This window comes from Pyrgilauda ruficollis, unplaced genomic scaffold, assembly GCF_017590135.1.
Source record: "Pyrgilauda ruficollis isolate IOZ18807 unplaced genomic scaffold, ASM1759013v1 scaffold102, whole genome shotgun sequence".
In the NCBI taxonomy this organism is placed as follows: domain Eukaryota; kingdom Metazoa; phylum Chordata; class Aves; order Passeriformes; family Passeridae; genus Pyrgilauda; species Pyrgilauda ruficollis.
The window spans coordinates 160,790-187,972 of NW_024508324.1; the positions used below are offsets into that span (position 1 = coordinate 160,790).

The 27,183-nt window shown below is 39.9% G+C and overlaps 1 protein-coding gene across 1 annotated transcript; it reads left to right on the top strand.

Annotated features, from left to right (window-relative positions):
• Positions 1 to 507: 507 nt before the first annotated feature.
• CHODL (chondrolectin) lies at positions 508 to 26,463 on the top strand. Its single transcript, XM_041469241.1, has 7 exons — positions 508 to 976; positions 15,362 to 15,674; positions 16,368 to 16,525; positions 20,069 to 20,116; positions 20,486 to 20,569; positions 21,903 to 22,005; positions 26,099 to 26,463. Exons 1-7 carry the CDS (start codon positions 508 to 510, stop codon positions 26,181 to 26,183), a joined length of 1,260 nt encoding a protein of 419 aa, XP_041325175.1. The 3' UTR covers positions 26,184 to 26,463.
• Positions 26,464 to 27,183: the final 720 nt, after the last annotated feature.

Sequence of the window (27,183 nt, forward strand, 5' to 3'; positions counted from 1 at the left end):
TTATATTCTTCTTAGAGAAAACAAGGACCAGGAAGGTCTACAAAGCCCTTAACAGATATAAAATGCAGACCTGGGTTTGGATCACACTCCCAAGCCACTGCGACAGTGACTAACCCTAAATGACACGGCAGCGAGCCTGGGAAGGACCCGCCGTCCCGCAGCCTCCGACCAGGAGCGGGAAGCGACCGCACACCAGGTACCTGTGCCGGTACTTCTACGGAGAAGGGGCCTGGGGCAGGAGGGGCTGGGACAGGGTCAGGGGCTGGGACTGGGCCTGGGGCTGGGACCGGGGTTGGGGCAGGGGCTGGGGCAGGGGTAGGCGCTGGCGCTGGGGCTGGGGGCGGTGCGGGGGCGGTTCCTCCCCGGGGGAAGCAGATAAAGGCAGGGCGCGGGCAGTGGGGAGCTGGTGGAGGGCAGTCGCGGAGCTGGGCTTGTGTCCCTCGCTGACCGGCCGGCATCGCCCTGCCCTGAGCGCTTCTCGGAGCCAGCCGGCAGCGGGGCAGCGCCATGGGGGCCGGAGGAGGGCTGGGGCTGGCGGCTGTGCTGGCGGCCGCGGTGCTGTGCGGGCCCGGGGCGCTCGCCGGGCGCGTCCTCAGCGGTGAGTGCGCGGTGCGGGGCCGGGCGGGAGCGCAGCGCTCCGGGAGCGGCGCGGGGCGGGCCCGGGACCGAGCCCGCTCTGCAGACCACCCGAGCATCGACGGCGAGCGCTGGGAGCGCCTCCCGGGCGCGCGTGCCCCGCGGCGGAGCGGGGATGCTGCGGGGAACGCGGGGGCTGAGCACCCCGGGGGGCTGCGGGCTCCGGCGGCAGCCCCGAGCCCTGTCCTGCCGAGCCCTGTCCTGCCGAGCCTGTCCTGCCCCGTCTTCCCGGAGCTGGTTCATTGCCGGCGCTCTCCGTCGCCTTCGAATCGCTTTAAAAAGATCGAGCGTCTTCCCGAGGATGGTCTGTGCGCTGGGTTTTGTTGGCAGCTGGACAGCGGTATTTCTTCTTTGTCTGAGATGTTGTTAGGAGGAGAGGGCAAACTTTTAAGAGCGTGCGGTATGAAAGAGTTTTGTTGTGTGTGGGTGCCACACCAACTCTCAAAGCCAAAAGGAAGACAATACTTTAGAAGGCTGTATCTAACCTTGGAGCTTAGGTTTGGTTTCAGAGCTGTAGACTCCCACTGTGTGTTTGCAGTTTACAGGTGCATATGCTCAGAAACTGCTAAATTTAATGAAAATTAAATTTTCCCTTTTAAGTTTACTTTGTTTCAGACCCTCCAGACTAAAGCTGACAGGCTCCTGGGGATATATTGCATGTGCCTTCTGGGGATATGTTGCATGTGCCTATAGATCCGTGCATTTGCTTGGAAACAAAAATTTGCACACTCCACTCTGCTTGTTAGCAAGTTGTGTGTGTATATGTGGGTAAGAACGTGGTTCTTACAAACTGTCTCCAGAACAATGTGTATTATTTTTATGCTGTTGTTTCAGAGGCTGTAGCAGTAGCATATCAACAAAACTTTTTTTGTAGGTTATTTTTTTTGTTGCAAGCATTTGATTGCTGAATTCAGATAACTTAGTTGTTGAGGGAGGACAGTCACTGGATCATTTTGATCATGCTCTGTTTGAAGCATGTTCTAATGCTGCAGCTGAGATGGGCTCTTTGGGTTTTGGTAAAACAGTATCTTCAGGAAATAATAGCTAAGTAGCAGTACTTCCAAGACTGAAAAAGCTTGTTTGCCTGAACAGTAACCTGAAATACATACTGTGAATTATACTGGCTCATATGATACATCAAAGCTCTAAGCATTACAATTTATATGACTGCTATGTAACACTGGTTTTTTTTAAGGAACAGTGAAGATTAATTATCTATGTTATGTGTTTGGCATTAGCAGTCTCAGTGCAGGAATCTATGTGTGGCTGAGGAAACCCATTCTCTTAATCTTCCAGCTACAGCTTCTGTGTTTAACTGAGACATAGGAAACTGAGGTCCAGCTTTTAAAGCCATGTGCGATATGTGTATACTGCCTTGTCAGACTGTTCCTAGATGCACATTAGGCTTTGAGGATTTTTGAGAGGACACAGCCTCTGCCCCATATTTCCCTGAAGCAAATCAAACCATTTGATGAGCCTCGTGTCACTGTATTATGCTGATATTACTTGTCTGGTAGAATACAGGAGAGGGTTTGAAGCCACTTACAGAAAGAACCATTTATGTACTGTTAGTTTATTGGTTGAAATTGTATTCCTTAGATAAAGGTTTCCTAGACAATAGCAACCACATTTATTTATTTATGCTTACTGAAGGTATCTTATGTACTGGAAGAACTTTTTTCCCCCCCTTTCTTTCTCTCAAGGACCACACCCATATTCTGGCACATGCACATGGATAGGTGTAGTACTAGCAGTAGCTGACATTATTTTAGGCAAGAAGTAGTACCATTGAATAATTGGGCAGTATGTGCTGTCATCTGACTCCCATCTAGCTTACCTGTCTTGTATAAGAACTAGCAGTTTGGACTTAAGCAAGTGTATGTTTGAAATCATAAGTCTATATCTTAAACCAACCTATTCCTAAAAAAATTGCTTATGCTTCAGTCATGATTAATAATCTGGCATAGTAGGAAATTCCACTGCTCTCATTCCAAATAAATATATAGTTCCTATGACTCACCTAAGCTGTTTGTGAGACTGCTTGAGTGCTGGTTGGACCTTGTGAAGAGTCCCATTGACTGCAGTAAGTTTGCAGCAGACCTAGCAATAACTGCAAGTTTGCTACAATTTTGATCACCGTGTCAAGAGGACAGAGAAGAAAAGGCCTGCCTTTTCAAAAGGCCATTTTTTTAAGTAAAGGGTTTCTGTTGCTTTTTCCAAGTATGTTAGTTTTCCTAGGATATAATTAAAACTATTGTTGGCATCAAACAATTTGCATTTTGGTGTTATTTCTTTGCCATCTTTAATTTGGACAGTTTTAAACAGTGATGCAAAATGCTTTTTGATTTTTAATATATCTAGACAGATGTTTTGTGAGCAGTGCTCACAGCTTCCATATCCAACTATCTGTTGCCAGAGAATTGATTCCTATAGGAAAAAAACCCAAAGCAGTCTCAGGAGAAAATGCTGAGTCTGCCTTGCTGTCCCATGACATCATAAAGAACATGAAGTGATGATAATGCAGTTTGCAAAGATGCAATTACTTTAAGTATCTATTGGGCAGGAGAGATGCAAGCTAATCTTATTACTAATCATTTAACAGCCTATGTATTAATCATAGATATTATAGCTTAATGACTGCTGTTTATCTAGTTGTATTTCTACGGCTTTTAAAGTTTTGCTCTTTGCTATTGCTGTGCATCAATAGCAGATTAAATAGTGATGTAGTATTTTAAAGCAGTATGTATCTATTTTGGTGCAAAAGTACTTGGATGTATAAAACACTAAATGAGCAAAAACACTTGATGAGTCAGGAAAGCACCAGAGTTGACCCTAAACTACAGACTGTTGCTTCAGATGCCTTTAAGGAAGTGGATATGTTCATTCATATGGCTTGTGATCAGATTTGAGTTCTGCATAAAGTACTGCAGAGTAAGAGAATTAAAGCAATGTCTTCATGGATACTGAATTGACTAGAGATAACAAACCCTTTCTCAAAAGATGCATAATTTAATTTAATTTGGTTGGCCTGCTTATTACACCTGAGTTTTGTCTGTCAAAGTGCAAGCATTTTCTCTAGATGAAACCTTCTGCTGTAAAGTTGTGTGTTTTTTTTTTTTTTTTGTGTGTGCGAACTGTAAATTTCAAGATACATATGCAGCTCAGAATTTGAAAAGATATAACCTGATAAAAAACCTACATGTGCAACAGGTGTATGTTAAACATATTTTGTTGGAAATATCCAGCATTTAGTTTCATACTGCAAAAGCTTTTCTTGGGTAGGTATGCCCAGATAGTACAAGAGCCTTTTGCTCAGCTGAAGGTCTCAGTAATCACTAAAGCTGAGACGTGGAGAAGTGCAGGAGAAGCTGGGCATTGAATTCCCATGGACTCCTTTATTATTTCTTCTCCTTTTCCAGCTATACTGAGCACTGTCTTCTTGGGGGCAAATCAATGAGCTGGGCTCTTAGAGTGAAATGAGGTGATGATTTTGGATATAATACATGTTTCTGCTAAACACCTTGCTGCAAACCAAGAAATTCCACAATACCCTGTGGAATGAGAACCCTGTTTTGATGAGACGTCTGATGGTGGAGGAGTCCTTCTGTAGCAGGGTAGAAATATCCAAGTACTTAAATCAGTTTCTAGAGTCAGATTTCAGTATTAGAGGTGACACCCCCCCTTTTTATAGGTTACCTTTGCCATGAGAGAGAGTTGTGCGGGTTGGCCAGGCTGCAGTTCTGTTCAGGGATAAGGAAAAGGATGTGGAAAATCCTAGTGCTGTGCCTCAGACCAGCATGCTGCTTTCCCAGGAATACAGTTTTTTGCTCACAGCATTTTTTTCAAAAATAGAAAGGCATTGCTAAGCTCAAAGCCATGTCAAGTCCCAGTATTCCACTTGGCTAAAGAGCCCAAGAGGAAGTGCCTGCCATGGAGGGTGCTGTGGTAAAAACCTTGTGGAATGGTATGGACAATCTGCTTGCTTTCATATGGCTTTTCTTGCTCCCAGAGGGAGAAAGCTGGGCTCTTACCTGGTTGAACTTGTGTTCTCTACCTTGATTTTAACTCTGTAGGTCAGGTCTGATCCTATGTAGATAAAACTTCTTGATTATAAGATGTTTGCAGGGGAACATGCTTTGGTTCATAAAGGGTTCTGTACAGCATTATTTTTCTGAAGCTAATTCCCATAATGGCTTTCTCTTTGCAAATCTCTGATGGATCAGAAAAGACAGTAGATGCCAATGTACAATAGGTAAGATGAAACAATCCTTTGATTGTAATTGCTACACTCTAATCCCATACTCTTACCTCTCACTCACTAGTTGGAAGTTGAGTCTCGCTGAAGCAGTCCCTCCTGCCACTTCTGACAAACAGTGGGACCTTCGGTTCTGACCAATCTTAAGAAATAATGAATCCTAACCAAAAAGCTGGCATGCCTCTAAGTAAATCTGAATCTACCTGCTGTATCCAGCTAATGAGTCCAGGCTCACTTTATAAGAAGGGAAGGAAAAAACTTGGTATTTTAAGAGTGGGCTTAATTTCATTTAAATTTGGATTTTGAATATACTGCAGATCTGTGCTAAGAGATGCTGCTATCTGTGTTTGTTTTGTTCAGTTGTCTGCACAGTGAGGTCAGTGAATCAGTTTAGGTATGGACACATTATTGGGAAGAACTTACTTGGTGAGATGAATCCCACACTGTATCTCAAGGACTACATGTAACGTGAATTAACCAGTGATGCTTTACCTCTGAATTTTCTTTTAGTGTAAATTATCCTTTAAAATATTCTAACAGACTTCTCCTCCTCTCAAACTTCCCCTCAATTTTTTCCTTAAGTGAACTGTCACCAATTTTGGGATTCCATGTGGACTGGCTTTTCCCACTTTCTTAGGAGCAGGTGAATGAGCAAGGCTTTGCTTGTTGCTTTCTCTTTTAATTGTGGAACTACCACAAAAAGAAAGCACTCTACACTCCTGTACTGAAATGCATAAAGGGTGTTACATCCTAGGAAGCTCTTAAACCAAAGAAATCAATATAATTTGCACCCATATATATTACCTGCATCTATTGCAAATACTTTGGTAACAAATTCATGGAACTACACCTACCTGGAAAAAAGGCATTCAAATTTCACTGAAAATTATTGAGAATGGATAATGCTTGCTATGAAAAATAATTTAGGAGTATATTTTCTCTCTTCTCATTTTTTATTCATTTAATTGACATAGGGGGGTTCTGCTGACTGGGGAGATTTGTATTGACTGTCAGGAAAATGTTCTTCACCCAGAGGGTGGTTGGGCACAGGAACAGACTCCCCAGGGAGGTGGTCACAGCACTAAGCCTGACAGCTCAAGGAGAATTGGGCAAATGGTATGATTCTTGGGGATGGTCCTGTTCAGGGCCAGGAGCTGGACTTGATGATCCTTGGGGGTCTCCTCCAACTAAATAATACTCTGTGATTCCATGACCGAAGAGTTATGAACTATTTCCTTCTAGAGGCAAAAGTAAGAAATAAGCCATCAGCAGAAACTGTCAAAAGTGCTTACATTTATGCCTAGGATAAAACCTGTTGAGTGTAAAAGTGGGTATTTGTGAAAATGTCTGCTGGTTTGGGATAGGAGAATAAAACTATTCCTGCTCCCCTAAGCTGGCACACATACTTAAAACATTCAGACTGCAATTTTTGTCTATTATGTCTATTCCACAGCAAGTTAACAAGAAATTCTTAGCTGCCATAATATGTCTTTTTTTTCAAAGCTTCTGTGAATTCTCTTCTGGGCTTCATGGCTACACAGAAAACTATTGATGAATGGACTTAATTTGAATCACAGAACTGTTTGGGTTGGAAGGGACCTAAAGATCATCTCCTTCCAACCCTCTGCTATGGGCAGGGACACCTTCCAGTAGACCGGCTTGTTCAGGACCTCATGCAGCCTGACCTTGAACACTTCCAGGGATGGGACATCCACAGTTTCTCTGGACCAGTCTTGTCAGTGTTTATGATTTTTTAATAAACCGCTGAAATTGTGTAGTACTTGGTCTGTCTTCAGGTTATGATAAATAGAAGTTTATTGTGTCACTCTGTTTATAAGAATTAGCCCATGTGTTATTGTGTTTATAAGAATAAAAAAAATACAACAAAGCAAACCCACTGCTAAGAGCATCAGCTATTAAGGGGGTGTTTTGTTTGGTTGGGTTTTTTTGTTCTGAGGTTTTAAAGTTCTGGGTAAAATAATCCACCTCCCAGAGCAGACTTACAGATATGTAGCTCTTTCCAACACACTCTCTTTCCTCCTGTTTTGAAGAGGTTCAAATAGATGCCATTGACACTTGAGTGTTATAATTGGCCTGATTCTGTCCAAGTTTTTCCTTAAAAAAGGGAAGGCAATTGGCAGATTTAGGGGGTTGTTTTAGCAGCTATGTTGCCACTTTTTGTGAACCCCCAGGACAGTGCAGCTGTGAGCTGGCCCCTTAGAGAAGGAAGTGGCTGACTGCCATGGCAAGCCCTGTGATATACACCTGTAAAGTTCACATGATCAGAAGAAAGGAAAATAGTTATTACAGGAAAAGCTAAATGGATCTCATGCTTGAAATTTATGATGTGTTAGATAGCTGAAACCAGAGCTGATGCCAAAATGAAGGTATGTTTCACTTAGAAGAAAGGAAAGCTGTCAGGGCTTTAATGATTTTACCTGGGGGAAAAAAAGAAATAGTTTTTGGGAAATACTTTAGATTTGTTTTTTTTTTTTTGACTGAGTTATGACTTGAGTCAGTGACTAAAACTTTTTAATAAAAATGGATATTAATTTTCCAGTTGAAGACACCCTGTATTGATTCATGTAATAGTATGTTTTCCTGCAATGGTAATTATGGAGGGTGAAGTGTTGATTGGCTTCTAATGAGGTTTAGGCATCAAGCTACTTTACAGCTCTGTTGTCAATGGCCTGAGTTCCCTCCTTTGTGCACCAGGGCCGAGAAACTAAGTATAAGAAGTAAATGTGTGTTATTTTCTTCGGGAAATGAGTGAATGATTGAAGTGCTCTGTGAAGTTGGCAGCGTTCATGCTGGCTGGTATTCCAGCTCCCTGTACATCAAGAACAAGCCTGAAGCACCACATCAGGGATTTTGAAAATCCAGACAAACTTTTAATCTGCGGTGGAAAAGACAAATTCTCCCACCAATTTATTCAATGTGTGCAGGACAAGGAATCCTCCTGCATTCTCTCAAGACCTAAGAAAAAGAGCACAGAGAGGCTTTGACAAACCTCCCCAAAAATAACCTGCTTAGATCAATACTTGTCATAAGGGGTCATATGTGTACTCTTAACTACCCATTTTTGTGACCAGCAATCTTGCTGCATTGTGCAGGGAAGCTCTCAGATCCAATTTTAATTACACTTCAGCTGATGGCAAAATCCAGGTGTTAGGAATGAGTAACATTTAAGATATAAATATGCACTGCCAGGTGCTCCTTTGTACTGTCTCCTTTTTGATTGCTTGATTTTTTTTTTTTTTTTTTGAAGGTGTAGATATTATGGGTCTATTGAGGACAGTTGTCATTCAGAAATAAGCCCACTCCCTGTCCCCAAAAATGCTTAGAAGCACAATAAATGAACTAGTAAAGGCTAACATACAGGTGGAACCCCATTTTCAGCAACAAATGTACTAAAAATCACTTTCCATGGCAAAAGAAAAAATAAAGACAGGGACTGGATAGGACAAATGCATCTCATTTAGCTTCATATTGTGCATAACTGTACTAAATCTCTGTATAAATTGTATAATATAGTAATTTGATTTTACTTAAAACCAAATCATCCCTTTTTTTCTCTTTGCAAAAGTTGCATTAATCCTAGAGACAACTGTTTGCCTGGTGTCTGAGGACCTCTTGCATCATCTTTGCTAATTCACAAGATATGGGATGGTTAATGGCTGAAGTTAGGTTATCTGGCCTGTGTTTGAGAGAGAATAGAAAAAAAATCCTATTTATCATTTTAGACTTGCTGTCTATAAATGCATCCATAACTTTTACTTGCCCAAGAATTTAGCAAGAAGGATATCCATTACAAGAAGTATTTTAATGGCTAATAGATGAGCTTTGCACGAGAGTTTGGGGGCAGCCTCCATTTAGCCGCCTTAGACATGGTGTGCATGCTCTGATATGATGCATACAAACTGTCTGCTGTGCATGTCTGCCTGAAGCACAGCTGCTGGATAGGCAAATGTGGCCCTCAGGGGTTTTTACATAAGCCACTAAAAGTGACCTGGAATCTTTGAAAATTTTTCACCCTGGGAAATCACTCAAGAAAAAACTGTATGATGATATTTTAGGCATAATCCTTAATCCAGAATAAATCAGTAACTTTCTTTTCCCTCAGAAGGTTTGGTTTTTAGGAGGATGGGAGGAAAAGGTGCCTGCTAAGGTATGGAAGAGATTGCTATGAAGATTTCAGTACAGATAAAGGCTGGCATGGGATCTGTACAGCAGGTTTTATTTGAATGTCAAATTTATGAGCATGTGGAATTCCTTAAACTGCTCAGGACTGTGAGCTGAGAAACATCAGTGGTTTGAGCACTGATTCAGCTGGAGAATGATGTGTCTTGAGTGTTACAAACTTTGGGAGAGAAGATAGCAACTTGCTTTTATCATAAATGCAGACAGAATGTAATTATGAAATGTTATCACAGTTATCACAGTTTTTTTTTTTAAAGTAATATGAATCATAAAAAAAAAATGATATTTGGTGGATGGATGCAAATATGATACAGTAAAACATCAACAGCAGTAATGTAATACAGCAAAATGTGACCAGCAGCTGAACTCAGGCAAAATCTGACTGGATGATACAAAGACCATCTGACAAGTTGCATCAGCTTTGAAACAAAATGTGATTAGGAAAATTTATTTCCACTTAGTCTCTTACTGGCCACATTCTGGAGTGCATCACTGGGACTTGTTGTGGAGTGCCCTGTGACATGGGGAGAGGTGAAAAATTGTGCTCTGAGGTCACTGCGCTCATGCAAGCTCAAGACCAAGACTAGTCTTCATAACACAGGCAGAAAATATATTGGTTAATTACCATAGATTTCTGTTTTGCTTTTTCAATATCTCTTTTACTTAAGTCCTTGTGTTTTTATTTGTCACTTTGTTTTCAGAGGTCTCCACCAGGTTCGTGCTGCTCTGGTTAATGTTAAATATTTCACACTGCTTTTTGCCAAGTGCTCTTCTGATTTTTCTGCTGAAACCATTGCCTTGCGGAGAAAAAAAAATGTCAAAACACAAAAACATAATGGAGTTCACTACACCAGGCTTTGTGAATTCATTTTTGTCTCTCTTCACATATGCTGTGCACATGCAGTGGCTGACCTAATGTAGGTGGATGCTAATGGTATCAAACCCTGGATTGCAGGTTAGTTTGTAAGGTTCAAGAGGGGTTAGTTTGTAAGGTTCAAGAGAAGGAGGAATGGGATTTATCAGCAGGGAGCTTATCTTCTACCTGATGTCTTCAAAGACTCCAGCTAAGCAAGGTGTGTCTCTCAAAATGACCTTTGTGCCCCTCATGGGCCTATGGGGGTTGAGTTTAGTAATAAGCCTGATCCTCTTAGGGAGAGAAGTCTTTAACCTGGGTATCTTATCAGCAATTTTGCTTGTAAATGGCACTTTGCTGTGACTTCTGTCATGACAGTAATCAAGGAACATATTATTTGTTTAATGAAGCATGGTTATTAAAACATAATGGAGATATAGCTGTTTGAAATAATAGCTTGAAATTTTTTTTTTTTTTTGGTTTTTTTTGTTTTTTTGTTTTTTTTTTCTTGGAGGAGATTTTTTTTTTTCCCTCCCCCTGTACAATTATCTGCAGAAATATTTTAATGAGTAATTTAGTTTAAAAAGATATTTTTTCTGAGGCTGATGTCTAAACATTCTACTTTGGAGCCTCTGTGAAACACCCAAAGATGAAAACTGACCCATATGGATGGAAATGGTAGCTAGCACTTCCTGGAGCAAATCCTGTTCACTTGCTTTCATCAGCTAATGGGATGATGAGACCAATAAAAGATTATTCATGTTGTGTAGTATCTTAGCATGATTCATTCCAACAGTCTTGCTTACAAATCTAGTTTCTATTCAATTGTCACAGAAAAATTGGAACTCAATTTATACAGCTGAAATAACAAAATGTTGCTTTAGAACTAACTGTGGAGTCTGCTGAAAGATGTTAGAATGAGGTAAAGTAGCACATAGTTGATATTTCCATACTTATCTTTCTCCTGTACAATGTGGTCCATTCTTTCATTTTTCAGTGGTAAATTATTTCTGCTTTGTAGTTCAGAAATTAGTAGTGAGAGAAAAAAATGAAGCTTTAAAACCTGACATCTCAGTGTGTTCCGAGAAGAGCACTAAAATGTCAACTGATTTGCCAGCTATTAAGGCACAACTGCAGATTTCCATTAACACATTTGTCTGCCGTAGTGGAACTGGTTCAAAGTCCGCTTCAAAAGAAGAAAGAAAAGATTCAGAGTAGGTCACTGCCTAAACACAGGGATTAAATTAACTAGAACAAGAGAAATTCACAGCTTCTTCCAGAAAGCTTAGTGCTCTGCCTCACACACTTCATTCACACTCTTTGGGTCTATGGGTCTTAATGCCAATTATTTCTTTGTTTCTTGCTGTTTTCTCTGTTGGTTTCTCGAGGTATATTCTTGCAGAAATGATCAGCCTGTGAGGAGGAAATTATTTCTCTTGCCACAGGTAGAGAGAGTGCAAAAAATGAAAGACCAGTAATTTAGGAGTTGGATTTCATTCAAATTTTCATTTTTTTCAGTTCTTTTACTTTGTAAAACTTGATTTTAGGGTTACTTAACCCTGCCCAAACACCTGCAACAAAAATGGTGTCTTTAAAAATTATTCTGGTCAGTTTAAGGGAAGAAAGAAAATATCTTCCACAAAATTTCAAGTTTTTAACTTGCAAACCTTTGGATAGAAGTTGGATACAGCCATCTGTATTCTGATGCCTGTGAGAGGGCTCCCTGCGTTGAGTGCACAATAGTAGCAAGCTGGGCACATATTAGGTGCTGCAGTAGCTCTTTGCCTTTGTGCATCACAAATACTTGTCATCCTCTGTACTGCTCCATACAGTCCCACCTGGTTTCCTTGGTGTGGGTGATGGAGCTGAGCATTGATGCAGTCCCTGTGTTGGACAAGAACATAGCGCAGTTTATGGATACAAGCCTTGGAGCAGGTCAGAAACGGCTCTTGCCATGACTCAATGATCTCCAAGGTCTTTGCCAGCCTAAAGGGTTCTATGATTTTGCTTGAGTCTCCATGCAGCAGCTGACTGGCAGATGAGCATCCTGAGAAAGCTCAGTTAGGCAGCCAGCAAAGATCAATTTCTTTGCAAGATTTGACTCAGATTTTTTGGGAGAGTCACAGAAAAGCAGAGTTTGTGCATGAGAAGAGAGTGTGAGGGGAGCACTTCAGCCACCTAAGAAACATGCAGGGATGGGGAGTGGAATGTGTGTTATAAAGGCAAAGTTAGTTATTTTCCCATGAGAGGGAGGAACAGCACAGGAATTATGAACCATTGTTATCAGCCTGCTCATCACAGTTGGTTGAACATTCCTGCATGACTGAAACTGTGACCAGGATATTTTGACACCTGAATTTGCTCATAACTTATCACTTGATATCAAGGAGAAGTATGTGCACAGAATGAAAGGAATCATGGAAGAGTTTATTTCAAAGATTGTCTGGGAAAAGAAAAAGAACAAGACAATGGACAAAGCACTCTTCCTAAATTGCATGTGCATCTTGAATTAATGCTTTGAATCCAATCTTCAGCTACAGGGAAAGGTGTGGTCGCTTTTCCTTGGAAGTGATTAGTGTCCTGCATAATTCAGTACTAGGCTTTGGATGTTTGTGCTGTTATGTACACATGTGTACTCTGGCAATAAGCCATTGTCACTCACCCAGCAGTGAGGGCCAAAATGTTGGTCAGCTCCTCCTTCCCTGTGCACTCTGTGCTGTTAGGGAGACATAGCTCCTGGGGAAAATCGATTGATGTTAGCAAAACTGGAATTTCAGCATTGTAGAGAGAGGGAATGAGCTGGGATTTCACATGCGGCTTTCATTGTTGCACTTCCCAATTTGCAACATTTAGACTTATCACTTTGTTACTTTGATAGTTATTTTTGTCCAAGAAGTCTAGGGGGAAGCCCATTATTTCAAATGCATCTCTGTTAAAGGGTCTGTCCCTTGCTTCTTCAGTACCACTGCCCAGCTAGGACTATGGCCCTTGCTACATTTACTGGGAGCAAGGCTCCTAACCTATGTGAGTAAAAAGAAATGTCAGGAAAGAAATTGGGGCATACGTTGTGTTGTCAGGACATTACCAGAGAAAGTCAAAATTGGCACTTTCTGCCTGATCTCGGAGCCTGGTTTTTTCCATATCTGTGGCACAGGCCCATCTTTTTTTTAGACTGTTCTTTTTCCTATGTTATTTTGGTAGATTAATTACTGATAAACAACTAAATTTTCAGACGTCTGTCTGCCAAGGTAAGAATGAGATTAAAAAGATGCTTTTCTTCCTTATAGTCCTCCAGATGAACTTTAATAGGGTATTATAAAGTGAAGGTTTTAGAGTTTGTTGTTTTTTCTTTTTCTAGAAAGATGACAAGATTTGTAGGAAACCCTAGAAAGTTAAGCATAGTATATCTCTACTGCCCCTATAATTTAGCTTTCTACAACAGAAATGATCCCAAAAAAATTATTTACTTTCAGATTTAGTGAAAAGTCAAGAGCTGATCCTGTTTTTCCATCCCTGTATTAATGCATCTTTGGTACAACCTGCTTATTCTCTGCAAATACTTGAAACTATGCTCTGTGCAAATACAGAGATATCTTTGACTCAGCCCTTGTGCTGTCTGCTATTGGAAGTATCCTACTTATTAAATACAAAAATGAAGCAATTTTAATGCAAAAAGAATGAACTTTATGTAGCTTTTAAGGTTTTTTGGTTACTTTGATATTTACTCTTTGTGCACAGGAAAACATTGCCTGGGAAAACATAAATATAGCTGAAGTTATGTGAGGATGTTGCTGTTTCCCAGTGACAAATTGCAATTTCTTTAAGGTGAAACAGGATAAATCATGTTCAAATGTTGTTTACATGAGTCATGTATCTGGGTTTGCCTAAAAGTGAGACTAAATACAAGATTTTCAAATGCAAATCTGATATAATGCAATAAACTACTGTACTTTGTGCTTGTGTGGCTTTTCCTCAAGTGCTGTGAGCAGTTTTGGGTGCCTCAATATAAGAAGAATATAAAGCCCTTAAAGAGTGCCCAAAGGAAGGTTGTGAAGGTGGTGAAGGGCTTTGAGGGGAAGCTGTGTGAGGACCCACTCAGGTCACTTGGTCTGTTCCGCCTGGAGGAGACTGAGGGGAGACTTCATTTTGGTTTTCAACATCCTCACCGTGGGGAGGGGCAGACACTGATCTCTTCCCTCTGGTGATCAGTGACAGGACTCAAGGGAATGACCTGAAGCTGTGTCAGGAAGGTTTAGGTTGGATATCAGGAAAAGGTTCTTCACCCAGGGAGTGGCTGGGCACTGGAACAGGCTCCCAGGGAAACAGTCACAGCACCAAACCTGACAGAGCTCAGGAAGCTTTTGGACAACGCTCTCAGGCACATGGTGTGACTCTTGGGCTGTTTTTCACAGAGATGGGAGTTGGACTCCATGGTCCTCAATGGTCCCTTCTAGCTCAGCATGTTGTATGATTGTGAAATTTTCCAGTAAAATAATGACTTTTTTGATTTCTAAACAGTCTAGATAAAGCCTGGTAGTTTTTTGTTACTTTGGTCTCCTTCAGTCATTCTTACTTAACAAAATAAATTTTCCTACTTTTCTTCTCCAGTGATAAATTTCTATACTGGAAAAAGTTGATTTTATTTTTTTTAAGAGATGGTTCTATTTAGAATCCTTATTCTGTCTCTAAATAAACATACTGGAGTTCAGTTGTGGCTGATAAGTGAGTGTGTTAATTCCTCATCTTGTATATCTTGAATAAACTCTAGAGAGTCTTAGTAGTTGAAAATGATAATTATTTTTCCTTTTTAGGAAACAGACATGTATTCTTCTCTGACAAAGAACTGTAAGGAGCACACTCTCTCCTCCCACAGACCTTTACAGGTTGTGCTTAGGCACATTGTAGTGAAGAGGGGCTATGAGTTGCTCTCATATACAGCCTCTAAAGGTTAACTTAAGGGATCGAATAAAAATTTCAGCTGCTTCTTGCCACTAAACATGTGTAGTTGAAACTTAAAAAAAAAATTGAATAGCTCTGATTACACAGTAAAAGTGAAGTTGGTCCATTAGTATTCAATAGTCAAGGAAGTATGCTCCAAAGATCCTGGCTATAACAGACAGGCCTGATGGTGCAGTCATTATAAAGTAAAGAATATTTTTCTAGAACCTATTGGGAATCTTCAGTGTTTTGAAGAGTTTCACAGGCCATGGCAAGATGGCATAGATTCCCATGAACTGTGTGCTGTTTGAAATTTAAATTAGGGCAAAGGATTTCAGTGGTGCTAGGTTATCGCCATGAATCCTCCCAGGCAAAAATCTCCCGTCCTTTATCAGCATATGCATGATGTGCTGTATTCTTTTCTTGCAGCTTTGATATTCATCACTGTACTCTGAACAGCCTCATGTTTTGTTTTTCAGGCCAGAAGGTGTGCTATGGTGCCTTCAAGCATTCCTGTTACAAACTAGCTTATTTCCAGGACTTGTCTAGACGCGTGGGCTTCCAGGAGGCCCGCCAGGCTTGTGAAATCGATGGTGGGGCTTTACTGAGCTTGGAAAGTGAAGCTGAGCAGCAGCTAATAGAAAACATGCTGCAAAACCTCACCAGATCGGGCTCTGGAATTTCTGATGGTGATTTCTGGATTGGGCTGTGGAGAAGTGGCGATGGACTGGCCACGTCGAGTGCTTGCCCCGACCTCTACCAGTGGGCTGATGGAAGTATGTCACCATTCAGGTAAGTGTGTGAAACTGCTCATTGAGAAGGTTCCAAGGAAAGGAAGTGAGCCTGAAATGCCAAACCTTTGCTTGAGGGCAGGAAGTTTGTGGCACCTCCCCCTTGGCTTCTCCAGATGAAGGGTGGCTGGCAATCGGGATTTTGAATTTGAAGCTGTGACAGGATGGCATTGTGTGGCTTCAGCCTACAAATTTCTGTGCTCCCACACACTGAGGTTGCCTCTGCATGGCGTCTGGAGGTTGGTCTGCCACACACAGAGTCTTTTGGTTGTGGTCTGAGAGCAGATGGGTAAATTCTGCAAGGCTCTGGCTACCTCAAATCAGAGTGCCAGCCACCAAATAAATTATTGTGAGATACTTAGCATAAGTTGTTCTGTTTCTACCCTTTTTGAAAAACCTTTAACTTCATGATGAAGCCAAAGGCCAGCGTAGCAGCTACTCTAAGAACTCAAGACAAGGGGACAGATAAGAGTCTAACAGGGAGAAAAGCAGAGCAGTAGGGTGTTGTTTCTGCAGGGGTGCTTTGATCAGAATTGTTTTAGGATTCAGAGATGTGCAGCTTGGCCCTTTCACAGAAGGGTTGTGGGAAATGCAGGATGTCTTTGAAGAGGATGTGATTGTTTGGGTTTATATTTCTTCCTTGATACAAACTCTTTTCTTTGTCATCCTGATGAACCTTATCTTCAAAAACTAGAAATTGGTACACAGATGAGCCTTCCTGTGGAAGCGAAGCCTGTGTGGTGATGTATCACCAGCCAACTGCAAACCCTGGCCTGGGAGGGCCATACCTTTATCAATGGAATGATGACAGATGCAACATGAAGCACAATTTTATCTGCAAATATGCCCCAGGTAGGTAAACCTGAAGTTATATTTTACTTCTGGGACATTGTCTTGTTTGTGAGGGAATCTTCAAATATCTTCTGGCCTGTGGTACTGGTTCCTTTGGTGTGTGCCTGAGCTGTCATTAACAGGGGATGTTATATGTCAATAACAACTATTAAAATCCATTTTAATACATTTAAATAAACCTGTTTATATCTAATAAGAATGATTTCAACGTTAGCTTCACTATCATGCATTCCCAGGGGTTTTTTTTTGATTTAATTAATTCCCTTACCTCACAAAGCGTTTTAAGTGTACATTTTCTACTTTCTAGGTAGGGTGACCAAGACATCTTGGTCCTCCTGTAAAAAATATTGCACTGTCCTCGCAGTTGCAGCCCTGCCATTTTATACAAACTTACATGTGGTGGTTGTTTAAAAAAGTTATGGCTTGAAGAATGAAGTCCAGAAAGGCAGGAAACATTTCTGCATTCATGCATGTAGACTTAGAGAGATATGAAAAGCAGATGCATGCTAGTTGAGATGGTGACAGAAAAAACAGATCTTAGGCAATTTGGCTGTACTTTCAGACATGACATAAGTTCTGTATATGTCAATAGAGGAAAAGTGAACAGGGTGCAAAACCAGAAAGGACGTAAAAAGTAAACTTTGCAGCTTGAGCCTATACAATTTTCTATTCTTGGTAGTACTTAAAGTAAATGAAAACGTGTTTTCCAGCAGGATCATGGCAGTGTTTTTAATAATTTTTGGGGTGTCTGTTTTTCAAAACTAAGCTAAAAGTCAGAATAAATATGAAATTATGGATTTATTTCATTTATTAATTAATAAAAACTCAAGAAGTGGCCCATGGGAATCTCTTAGGTTTAACAGACCAAGTCCAAGGTGCTGCATCTGGGTCAGGGCATCTCCCAGTACCAGCCCAGGCTGGGGATGGACAGATCCAGAGCAGCCCTGGGCAGGACCTGGGGGTGCTGGTGGGTGAGGGGCTGGACATGCCCTGGCCATTGGGAGCCCAAACCCCCCGTGTGCTGGGCTCATCCAAAGCCCCGTGGGCAGCAGGGCAGGGAGGGGATTCTGCCCTTCTGCCCTGCTCTGCTGAGACCCCACCTGCAGGGCTGTATCCAGCTCTGGGCTTCCGGCACAGCAAGGACAGGGAGCTGCTGGAGCCAGGCAAGGGGAGGCACCAAGGTGATCAGAGGGATGGAGCAGCTCTGCTGTGAGGAAAGGCTGAGAAGAGTTGGGGTTGTTCAGCCTGGGAAAGAGAAGGCTTTGGGGTGACCTAATTGTGGCCTTCCAGTGCCTGAAGGGAGATCACAGGAAAGATGGAGAGAGATTATTTACGGGAGTAAATACCAACTGGCGCAGGTTGCCCAGTGAATTTGTAGATGCCCCCTCCCTGGGAATGTTCAAGGCCAGGTTGGATGGGACTCTGAGCAGTCTGGTCTACTGCAAGGTGTTCCTGCCCATGGTGGGAACAGTGGGTTAGAAAAAGGCTATAATTTAAGATTCCTTCCAACCTAAACCATTCTATGATTCTATGAAATCTTACTCTTAGCAGCTGTTTGAACTATATAATTCTGCAGTTTCCTACCTTCTTTCTCTATGCTGATGATAAAAAAATAATTGCTCTGTTTGTAGAGATCTGTCTGTCTGTAGCGATCCAGACTATTTTGTTCCTCTGGTTTTGGTGGATACATATATTTTTCACTTTTTGGTCACTTAATGAGGATATTAATGCTAATTAATATTGCCAGCAAATATGAAATATTTGGAAGAGTTGATATACCAATATGTTTTGGCATGCTGTCACCCCCAATATCTGCTCCTGCTTTTGAAATTGTTAGTGGTTATCACTACTTTATGATGATTAGTAATCATTATAGCCTTTCAAGGAAATGTGACAATTTTATCACTTTTAGAACTGTTCAAATTATTTTGAAATAGGGTAGCTAAATAAAAACGTGGTTAAAAGCCCCACATTTTTATGTCAGAAATTGAAATCTTTATTAAAAAATTTGGTTTTAAGTGTATTTTGTAGCTTTAAAAGGAAACAAATTTAAATTAGATAATTATTCTATACTAGTGAACTAATCATTCTTGTTGAGATGTGATAAAGAATTGCTTTTTCTATTGCTTTTACCATCTGAGAAAATGTTGGGTGTTTTGGATTTTCAGAAAACAAGGTGATAACAGTAACAATGAAAATACATTTATATTTCTTTCTCTAGGTAGAAGTGGGTTATTATTTTATAATGAGCCATATAGGGCAGACAATGTATAGGTAGATTATTATTAGTATCGGCATTGTTATGCAGCTAAATACAGTACTGAATTGTAGCTATTTATTTTTCAAACTGTTGGAATTGTGCTCTTTAGCAAAACAGACTATTCTGTAGAAATGTATTTTCCTGTCACATGGAGGAAAGGAGTAGATGCAAAAATGTATATAAATAGATATATGACATTTCTTTCACTGCCTGAAGAAAGTAACACAATGTTTGTAGGAAAACTACATTTATTATCTCAAACCAAGTGAGACTTACAAACGACCTTTTTTCCCCCTCAAATCACTGTAAAGGCTTCAGTGTCATCTCTTAGCAGTGCAAAATACATCCATTTCACCAGGAGTGCCGAAGTGCCACATGCATATTGAATTTCAATTTGTTATCCGAGTATGTTGTTTTTCACAACTCTCCTGTCTGTGTTCAATATAGGGTGCATGATACCAGCCACAGGCCAAAACAGGTTGTAGGTGACTTTGATAAAGTTGCATCTAATTGCATCATCAGCAGGTCCAGGACAGTGCTCATTAGACAGCCTTGCTCAAGCAGCAACTACATTTCTGGTAGACACTTTTATTTTTCCAAGCCCTCCCTTGACAGCGTTTACTGTTGTTCAGTCTGGCTTTGGATCATATTGATCATTCAGCAATCTTAAATTTAATTATAGGTTGGTAATTGTGACCACATTTAGTTCCTGTCCAGCTCCTGTAGGTTTGATTATGCAATCAAATTAAAAACTCTTCTGCTGTCAAGAGACAGCAGCTCAGCTCTTTGGGGTATCTTGGTGTCTTTCTTTATATAAGGCCAAATGTAGCTATTTTTTACCAGAGTAGGTGAAATAATTGCCTTTATCTAGTAGGCTTTATTGCTGTTTTGATTTCTCCTAGTGGTTTGTATTTGTCTCAAGACACTCAGAACTGTAGTCTCATAGCACTGTTAAGTTAGTATAACGTTATGGTAGAGAGAACTTCATATATTGTTTTAGAACTGCCTGCACAAATGAAGCTTTGGATATGTGTGGCACTTTATTCAGAATTGAAATTAGATTAAATTATAGTATTCTTCTAAGGAGCAAAAAGTATGAACTAGGGGTAATTTGACACTAGTCTGCAAAGTGTCTTTGGTTAAGAAGATGAAATGCTGAAGAACTAAGCAATTATTGTTTGGGGGAATATTTCTGTGATACTGCATGAAAAAAATGGAAACATCTGTTTTATTGCACACATTTTTCATTCTTCAACAATCAATTTCAAATATTGATTTAACAGATAATGTCTTAGAAAAAGAATTAGGAGACAGAACAGAGCCAGAATACGGTAAGAAATTTTGACACATTAAATTCCGTTACGCTGGTAAATACATAATTATGAGGATACTATTCAAGAGCCTCCAAAACCACTCAAGTTTAACAGGCACAGTTAAGAACTGGAACATAGGGAAAATGAATTCTTCAGAGAGCAACAGCTACAAATATATGGCTGTTGTTCTGAATAACACTGCTTGTAATTCTTCTTCCAGATACAATTCCAATTTTGTAATAAAATCCTGTTTACATATATATTTAATGAATCATAAATATATGCATTTTACCAATATAAATTAAAATGCAATTACTATTAATTTATATAACAATGTAATGGCCATATTTTTTACTCTTTTCCTAAAATGTCTGATCTCCTTTTCAGATATTTTTCCAACAGTGCCAGCAGGAAATCCTTATGACACAAGCAAACCAGAAGATCAGTATCATATTATTGCTACTGAAACAGGTAATGTGTTCACATGAATGTAATGTTCTGCTAAAAATATTAACAGTGGAATTAGATAAAAATTTCACTTTCCATTTTTGTCAATAGGAAGAAACAGTCTGTTTCCCTGGGAAGTGCCCTGAAAATACATTTATTTGAATAAAATTTCAAGAGTCTTAGTCCTCTTAGTTGCTGTAGAAACAAATTATTGCCTTGTCTCACCAAACTTAGAATAAATAATGTGTCCATAGCTCCCCCAAGTACCCTGTGTTTTTGGGAAACCGCATGCTAAGAGGAGTTCAGTGCCTTGCTGAGATTCCCAGTAGAGATGACAGTTGATATTTGGGAAGTGGATACCTACTGCCCAGGTTCTGCAATGCCCCTGGCTGCTTCATTCAGCAATTCATCTTCTGAACAGAGTCCCGAGGCTCAGGAAGAGTTGTAGCCTGGCTTTAGTTCAAGGAACTGAACATGTCTCAGGAGCAGCCCTGGATTTTACAGGATTGCACCATGGGATTATGGAAAGGGGGTGCTTTGTTTGCCCACTGGTGGTCTGTATTGGAGCCAGCTTCCTAACTGGTGTTTCCATTATTTGTAACTCCAGAGGAATTACTATATTGAGGAACTGTGGTTTGTAATCAATAATTCCTTTTAATACGAACTGTGCGAAGACTCTAAAACTCAAACACAACATTAATATTCACATTTATTCTTGCTAGGGAAAATATTTTCAAAATAGGACAATAGGTAAGAACATCTCCACAACTGGTACATTAAATGTGTACTAGTACAAAACATGGGCATATAGTTACTGGGAAACAGTACCCTTCTGGAAGTTGCAGACCCCATCCTCTATTGTAGACAGAGTCTCAGCTTGTACCATTTCCCACTCCTTTTGTGCAGGGACCTGCAGAGCAGCATCTTTAGCTCTCCTCGTTAGTCAGTGAGAGGCTTTTTGTGTCTTTTAAGGGGAAAGGGAAGATGAGAGCCAGGCTCATTCCTCCTGTGGTCCTGCATGGGCAGGGAATCCACATACAAAGATGACAGAGTCTACAGTTAAAATGGACTGTGAAAAAATTAGGCTGTGAAATGTACTCCATTAAAGCACTTGAATTTTGAATTACAAAATCAGAAAATATCAGAATTGAAGACCTTAAGATATGTTTTGCATATAACTCAAGTGCTGCTTTATTCTTGATACTGCTGAGTTCTCTTTGGAGCTCTTCCTGTAGAAGGAATATATGTGTTCTTTTGTGTAAGTTAATGTATTCCTGTTATTTTACTCCAGATTTTTACTGACATGGTTAAAAGCATTTCAACATGGGAGACATTAATGAGAACTTTTGTCTTATAGGTATAATTCCGAATTTAATTTATGTTGTAATACCCACTATACCACTGCTGCTGTTGATACTGGTGGCTTTTGGGACTTGCTGTTTCCAGATGCTTCATAAAAGGTAAAATATACTAATCCATAGTGGTTTTATGATGCAGAATTCATATTTCCATTGGCAAGCTATTCCTACTGAAAGACTGCTTACATCTATCCCCAAATATGCAAATAAGTGCCTTTTCATCTATTAAAATGCAAGTAGTTTACAGCTGTCACAGCTGAACATTCACCTTCAGGCTTTTCCACAACATGCTGAAATAATTCTAGGTCTCAAAGAATACTGCTGGGACTCCACCTGTTTCTGAAGAAAGTCTCTTTGCAGACCACTTGTTAGTCAGGGCTGTTGTCAGCACTTTTACTTCACCTCTTTTATTGTGATTACCACCTGTAAATTTACCTGGGCTGTGGGAATTAGTAGAAGGGTCCCTCACACATACAGGGTGAGCCCAAGGACTCACTTTCTAACCTAAAGTAAAAATTTGTTCCAAGGACAAACCTAAGGGCCAGCAGCTGCTTAATCCTGTTCCACTGCACATACCATACAAACAACAGATGGACCCCTGGGGCACAGAAATTGAAAATTAAAAGCAAAAGCTTGCTTTGGGCCACACATTAGTGTGATATCCTTTGTGCATCATGTATGTGCTAAAGAGGACGCATAAAATGAATAGATGTGTATTCATAGCTGTGGTATCAAGAAGGGGTACTATTATGCAAAAAAGAAACATTTCAGCCTTTGAAATACAGTATAATTTGCTTCGTGCTTTAAAATTCTTTGGACTTTTCATTTTTCTCAAAATATGATATAGATACATAAAGACATGACAGCATATAATTTATATTTCTGTTTCTGACCTAATGTTTCTGAAACACTCACATATCATTTATCCTTTAGTTCAGGAAGTGTTTTCAACTTAATGTAATCCAGAAGAGTTTAAACTGAAATATGTTTAATAGATAAATGCTGTTTACATAAAATATCGAGAGTAATAAGCAGATTTGTAAGCTGCTTTCCCTCTTGAAGACCAGGAATAATTAAAAGGAATATGATCTCACTGTTTTAACAAATTAAAAAGAAAATTCCTCCTTATATTTAGCTCTTTATTTTGTCCTTACGGTATTCACTTAGTATTTCCTGCCAATAGCTGCAGTAACTTATTTCAGGTGAGAAAACGCTCCAAATGTGAAGACTGTTTCTGTCTGTGTGAGTGAATGTACAGTGATATTTGCAGCTCCTTGGTTCCATGCCTCATTGAAACAAGTAGCCATAAAGAACAGACATGATAAGGTCTGCATAACAAACTTGATTGTGTTTTTATTTTATGCATTTTCTATAAAGAAAAAGAAAATGTACACTTTCCAACCTATCTATAAAGAAAAAGAAAATGTACACTTTCTAACCTATCTTATGACAGGCAAATACAAAACTATGAAATGTTATATATAAACCTCACCACTGGGGCTGCAGAAGGTTGGAAGCTCAAAGCAGAAAAGAGTAGTAAAATAATAATGTGTATAACACTAACAATTGCATAGCAGTTGAATTTTGGAAACTTTATTATAGTGTCCCTGGATTTCTTGGTAAGTATGGTACATGTTAGTGGCTTTTCTGGCAGTGACTTTTCTTCTGAGAAAAGTTTCATCCCTTGAATACTCCTGGGAAAGCAGCGAGAGATTCATGGCCCACTGAAATCAATTGAAAAAGTAGTGTTGACTTCAGTGGGCTTTGATCAGGCCTTTGATGCTATAGCAGTTCATCCAGAAGTAATTCATCTGAACTTCCAAGACTTCAAAATTGCATGACACAGATATTGGAAATTCACCTTGGAAGATTTCCCTTTTTTCTGTTACCTGATTAGTTTGATAGATGAAATGATTAAAAAATCAAGGACAAAATGGTTTCAATGCAAAACAGGGTTCTCTTTTTTGTTTTGGTTGGTTTTTTTTTTAAATTTTTGTTCCCAGAATGTCCATTTTGAGTTACATAAAAACCTTTAATTGAAGAAATGAAACCATTTTTAAAAATCATTTAGATCAAAAAAACTATAACCAAAAATGAGGTATTTTATATTTTGAAACAAAACTTTGTTTTTTAAAAATATTTTCCTATCTATTTTCAATTTCCACTTATGACCTGCCTTGCAAACCATTTTAGTTCAACACAAATATGCAGCTCTTGGGCAAAAACCAAATCAAAAGAAGAAGCGATCACTTGAATTTATCATCTGGACACTGTAGAACTTTAGGAAAGGGATTCTGTCCTGCTGGGGAAGGAGGGATCCCCAACTTTCCACATGAACCTGACTTCTCATTCTTTTTTAGGCTTCCACAACATGGTGACCTTTCCTCTGAAAGCCACAACCCATGGCCAACCAGGACATGCCTAGCTTGAAAGGTCATGACTAATTTTGCCTGTCATTGGGCTCTTGAAGGGTAGTAATAAGGCAAAGCAGCACCTCGTCCCTGTAGCTAGCAGAAATGATCAGCTCATTCATGCTTAGATGCTCTCCCTTTCATTTCTTCCAGGGAAGCAAGGAGAAACTGCTTCAAAGACCCATCTCCATTATCATCTGAATGCCTTGCAGAAAGTTTAAATTCCAACCTGGTATATTTCTCAGTTTCTATGATTGCATTTGATGGTCAAAACACCACTATGCTCAAGCTATTTATTGCATCTTACCTTTGTCACTAAAATCTGTTTCCTGAACCAGCTGTGAAAATCAGCATAGGTTTGCTGAAGATAAGCTCATTTGATACAGCTCAAGGTCTTATCCAAGGTATTTAGAAATTGCTCCTGCTGTGTGGCAAGGACTCTCCACTCAAAGCCTTTCATCATTAATTTATGCCTGCTTTTGCTGGAATAATCCGGAAGGAAGTAGTGACTTCGTTTCTTTATGAAGGAAGCGCTGGAACTACTTGATTCATTGCAATTGCTTTGTTTATAGCATTGTGGCCTGATCTAAAGTCCACTGAAGCCAAAGGGAGTCTTTCCAATTACTCCAATGGGCTCAGGTACATAATGCATTACTTTGTAGGACTTCAGAGGTAAGTCTGGAGGGACTGAAAGCTACTGTAGCATTCAGCACCCTCGAAGTACGTTTTAAATCAACTCAGACTCGCTTGCATTTGCACACCAGGAAATGAGTAAAACTGAATGTATAGGACTGTTGGGACTCTTAGGTTTCCAGCTTACAGAGTTATGTAGGGCTACTTTTCCTTCTCTGGTTTTTACTTAATCAGGAAAAAAACCCCAAACGATCTGTGTGAAATATTCTACCCAGAGATTGAAGTATTTTCACTGAAATGCAGCTTCAATGGCCTCTGAAGTGGCTCCTATTTCAGTAGTCTGGAGTGCACTGTCATCTGCCAATCTAAGTGAGGGGAGATGGTGTATTGTGGAAGTTGTAGCCATGTGGAAAGACTGCCATAAAATTTCAGTGTGCCTCAGGGCTCCCTGGAAAAATGAGAGCAAAAACAATAGCATTATTATAGAGCAAATATTTTTTCGAACCAGATTTATATTTTTTTTTTGGTTAATTGAAAAAACACCAAACACAAAACATACTCGTGACAGTTTTGACTGAAAACTAGCCCTAAGGAAGCTTTCTACCAGTCATTCATTGCCAGGAGTCTGATTCATGTGCCATCAATTCATGAGATGTCAGGTCCAGCCCTGAAGGGAAGTGGCTTGCTGGCGCAGGGTGCGCAGCGAACCCCTTGGTGTACCCAGGGTGGGCAGGGGTGTGGTACCCACTGGGGTGGGTGGGCTGCACCTTGGGCATGGATTTAGGGGGGTGTGTGTGCTCTGCTTCCCCCCAGAAAAGCGAATTGCTCAGTTCCCACCAGCCCTTGTCAAACTGAGTCCTTCTCTGAAAAGACTGCTCTGTACGAGAGGTGTGGTTGGTTGGGAACTGGAAAGAAATAAATAAAAACCATCCAGGCCAATTCAGTACAGTTCCTGGGAGCAGCGCTGCTAAGCAGAGTGGTCTGGTATTTTTGGTAACAGTGCCACTGTGGATGGGGAACCCACACTGTGAGAGCACCAAATGTGGCCTTGAGATCCATTGGGGATGGAATGCTCAGGTCTGATCACAGAGCTGCTTCAGGACTGCAAAGGCACACATGCACTGAAAATATTTTGTATTTTTATCTTTCAGTAAAGGAAGAACAAAAACCAGTCCAAACCAGTCCACACTATGGATTTCAAAGACACCTAGGAAGGACAGTAGCATGGAAGTATAATGATTTACTGACTGAAAACGAGGCAAAAATAACATTTTGCAGTGAGGCTGTATTATAATGTCGTCAAAGAACATTAGCTTGGAATGGCTTGAAAATGCAAAGGATCTACAAGAATGAACTGTAAGCTCCCCCTTGAGGCAAATGTTCAGATCATTTTTATATGATGTTTGTTTATTAATTCAGTAACAAAATATGCCATGCTAAATAAAGGGTATGTGTTTATTTTGCTAAGGGATGTAAGTTAGCTAGTTGTGAGCAATGAAATGAACAGAGCATTTGAAGTTTTTATGGGGAAATATCCACAGTGTATGTCAGTTTTAAGACTGTTTGTAGTTAAACAAACCTCCTCTGTTTCTTTTAGTCTCTCATGCATTGTATTGTATAGTCCATGTACAGTAAATGGAACTGACAATTTTACAGTGTAACAATTATTTATCTTTGCATAAAAGTTTGATACAAAATATTGGTTTAGTATTTATTTGCACACTTAATGCAGTTTTTGAACCTCGGGAACAAATATTATTTTATTAAATAATGACATGGTTGCTGACAGAAACAGCCACCATATTGTGACACCAACCTGAAGTGGCAAAATTCAAGGATTCATCAACATTTTGCCAGGGAATGACTATAACTTTTTTTCATATTGGTCCAGTGTCAACCTAAATAACTTGGAAAGTGATACCTTGTTAATGGTGTGCCCTTTAAAGGCAGCTATTAGTTGTTATTTCAGTAAAATATTTTTCTGATGGAAAAAAAATCACAGTGGGCAAGAGTTTAAGATTAAAATTACTGTTTCAGTAAGTCTACATAAAAAAGACATTAAAGGTCATTTAAATATAGCTAATAGTTTGTTAGGAATAATATAATGTTGGAACATAGAGAAGACAAAAGCTTTTTCTTGGAAGTGGCACTCATAGATTGATTCCAACATTACTCAGACTATTATCTAGAAACACATTAATTATATTAATTGATGGATAGATTTAGAGGTAACTGT

Bases quoted from the DNA above. Each gene is read 5' to 3' on its own strand.
- CHODL (XM_041469241.1), top strand. From the start codon at position 508: ATGGGGGCCGGAGGAGGGCTGGGGCTGGCGGCTGTGCTGGCGGCCGCG. The intron at 15,675-16,367 runs GTAAGTGTGTGA...TTCAAAAACTAG, and splicing joins GGAAGTATGTCACCATTCAG to AAATTGGTACACAGATGAGC. The intron at 22,006-26,098 runs GTAAAATATACT...TTTATCTTTCAG, and splicing joins TTCCAGATGCTTCATAAAAG to TAAAGGAAGAACAAAAACCA.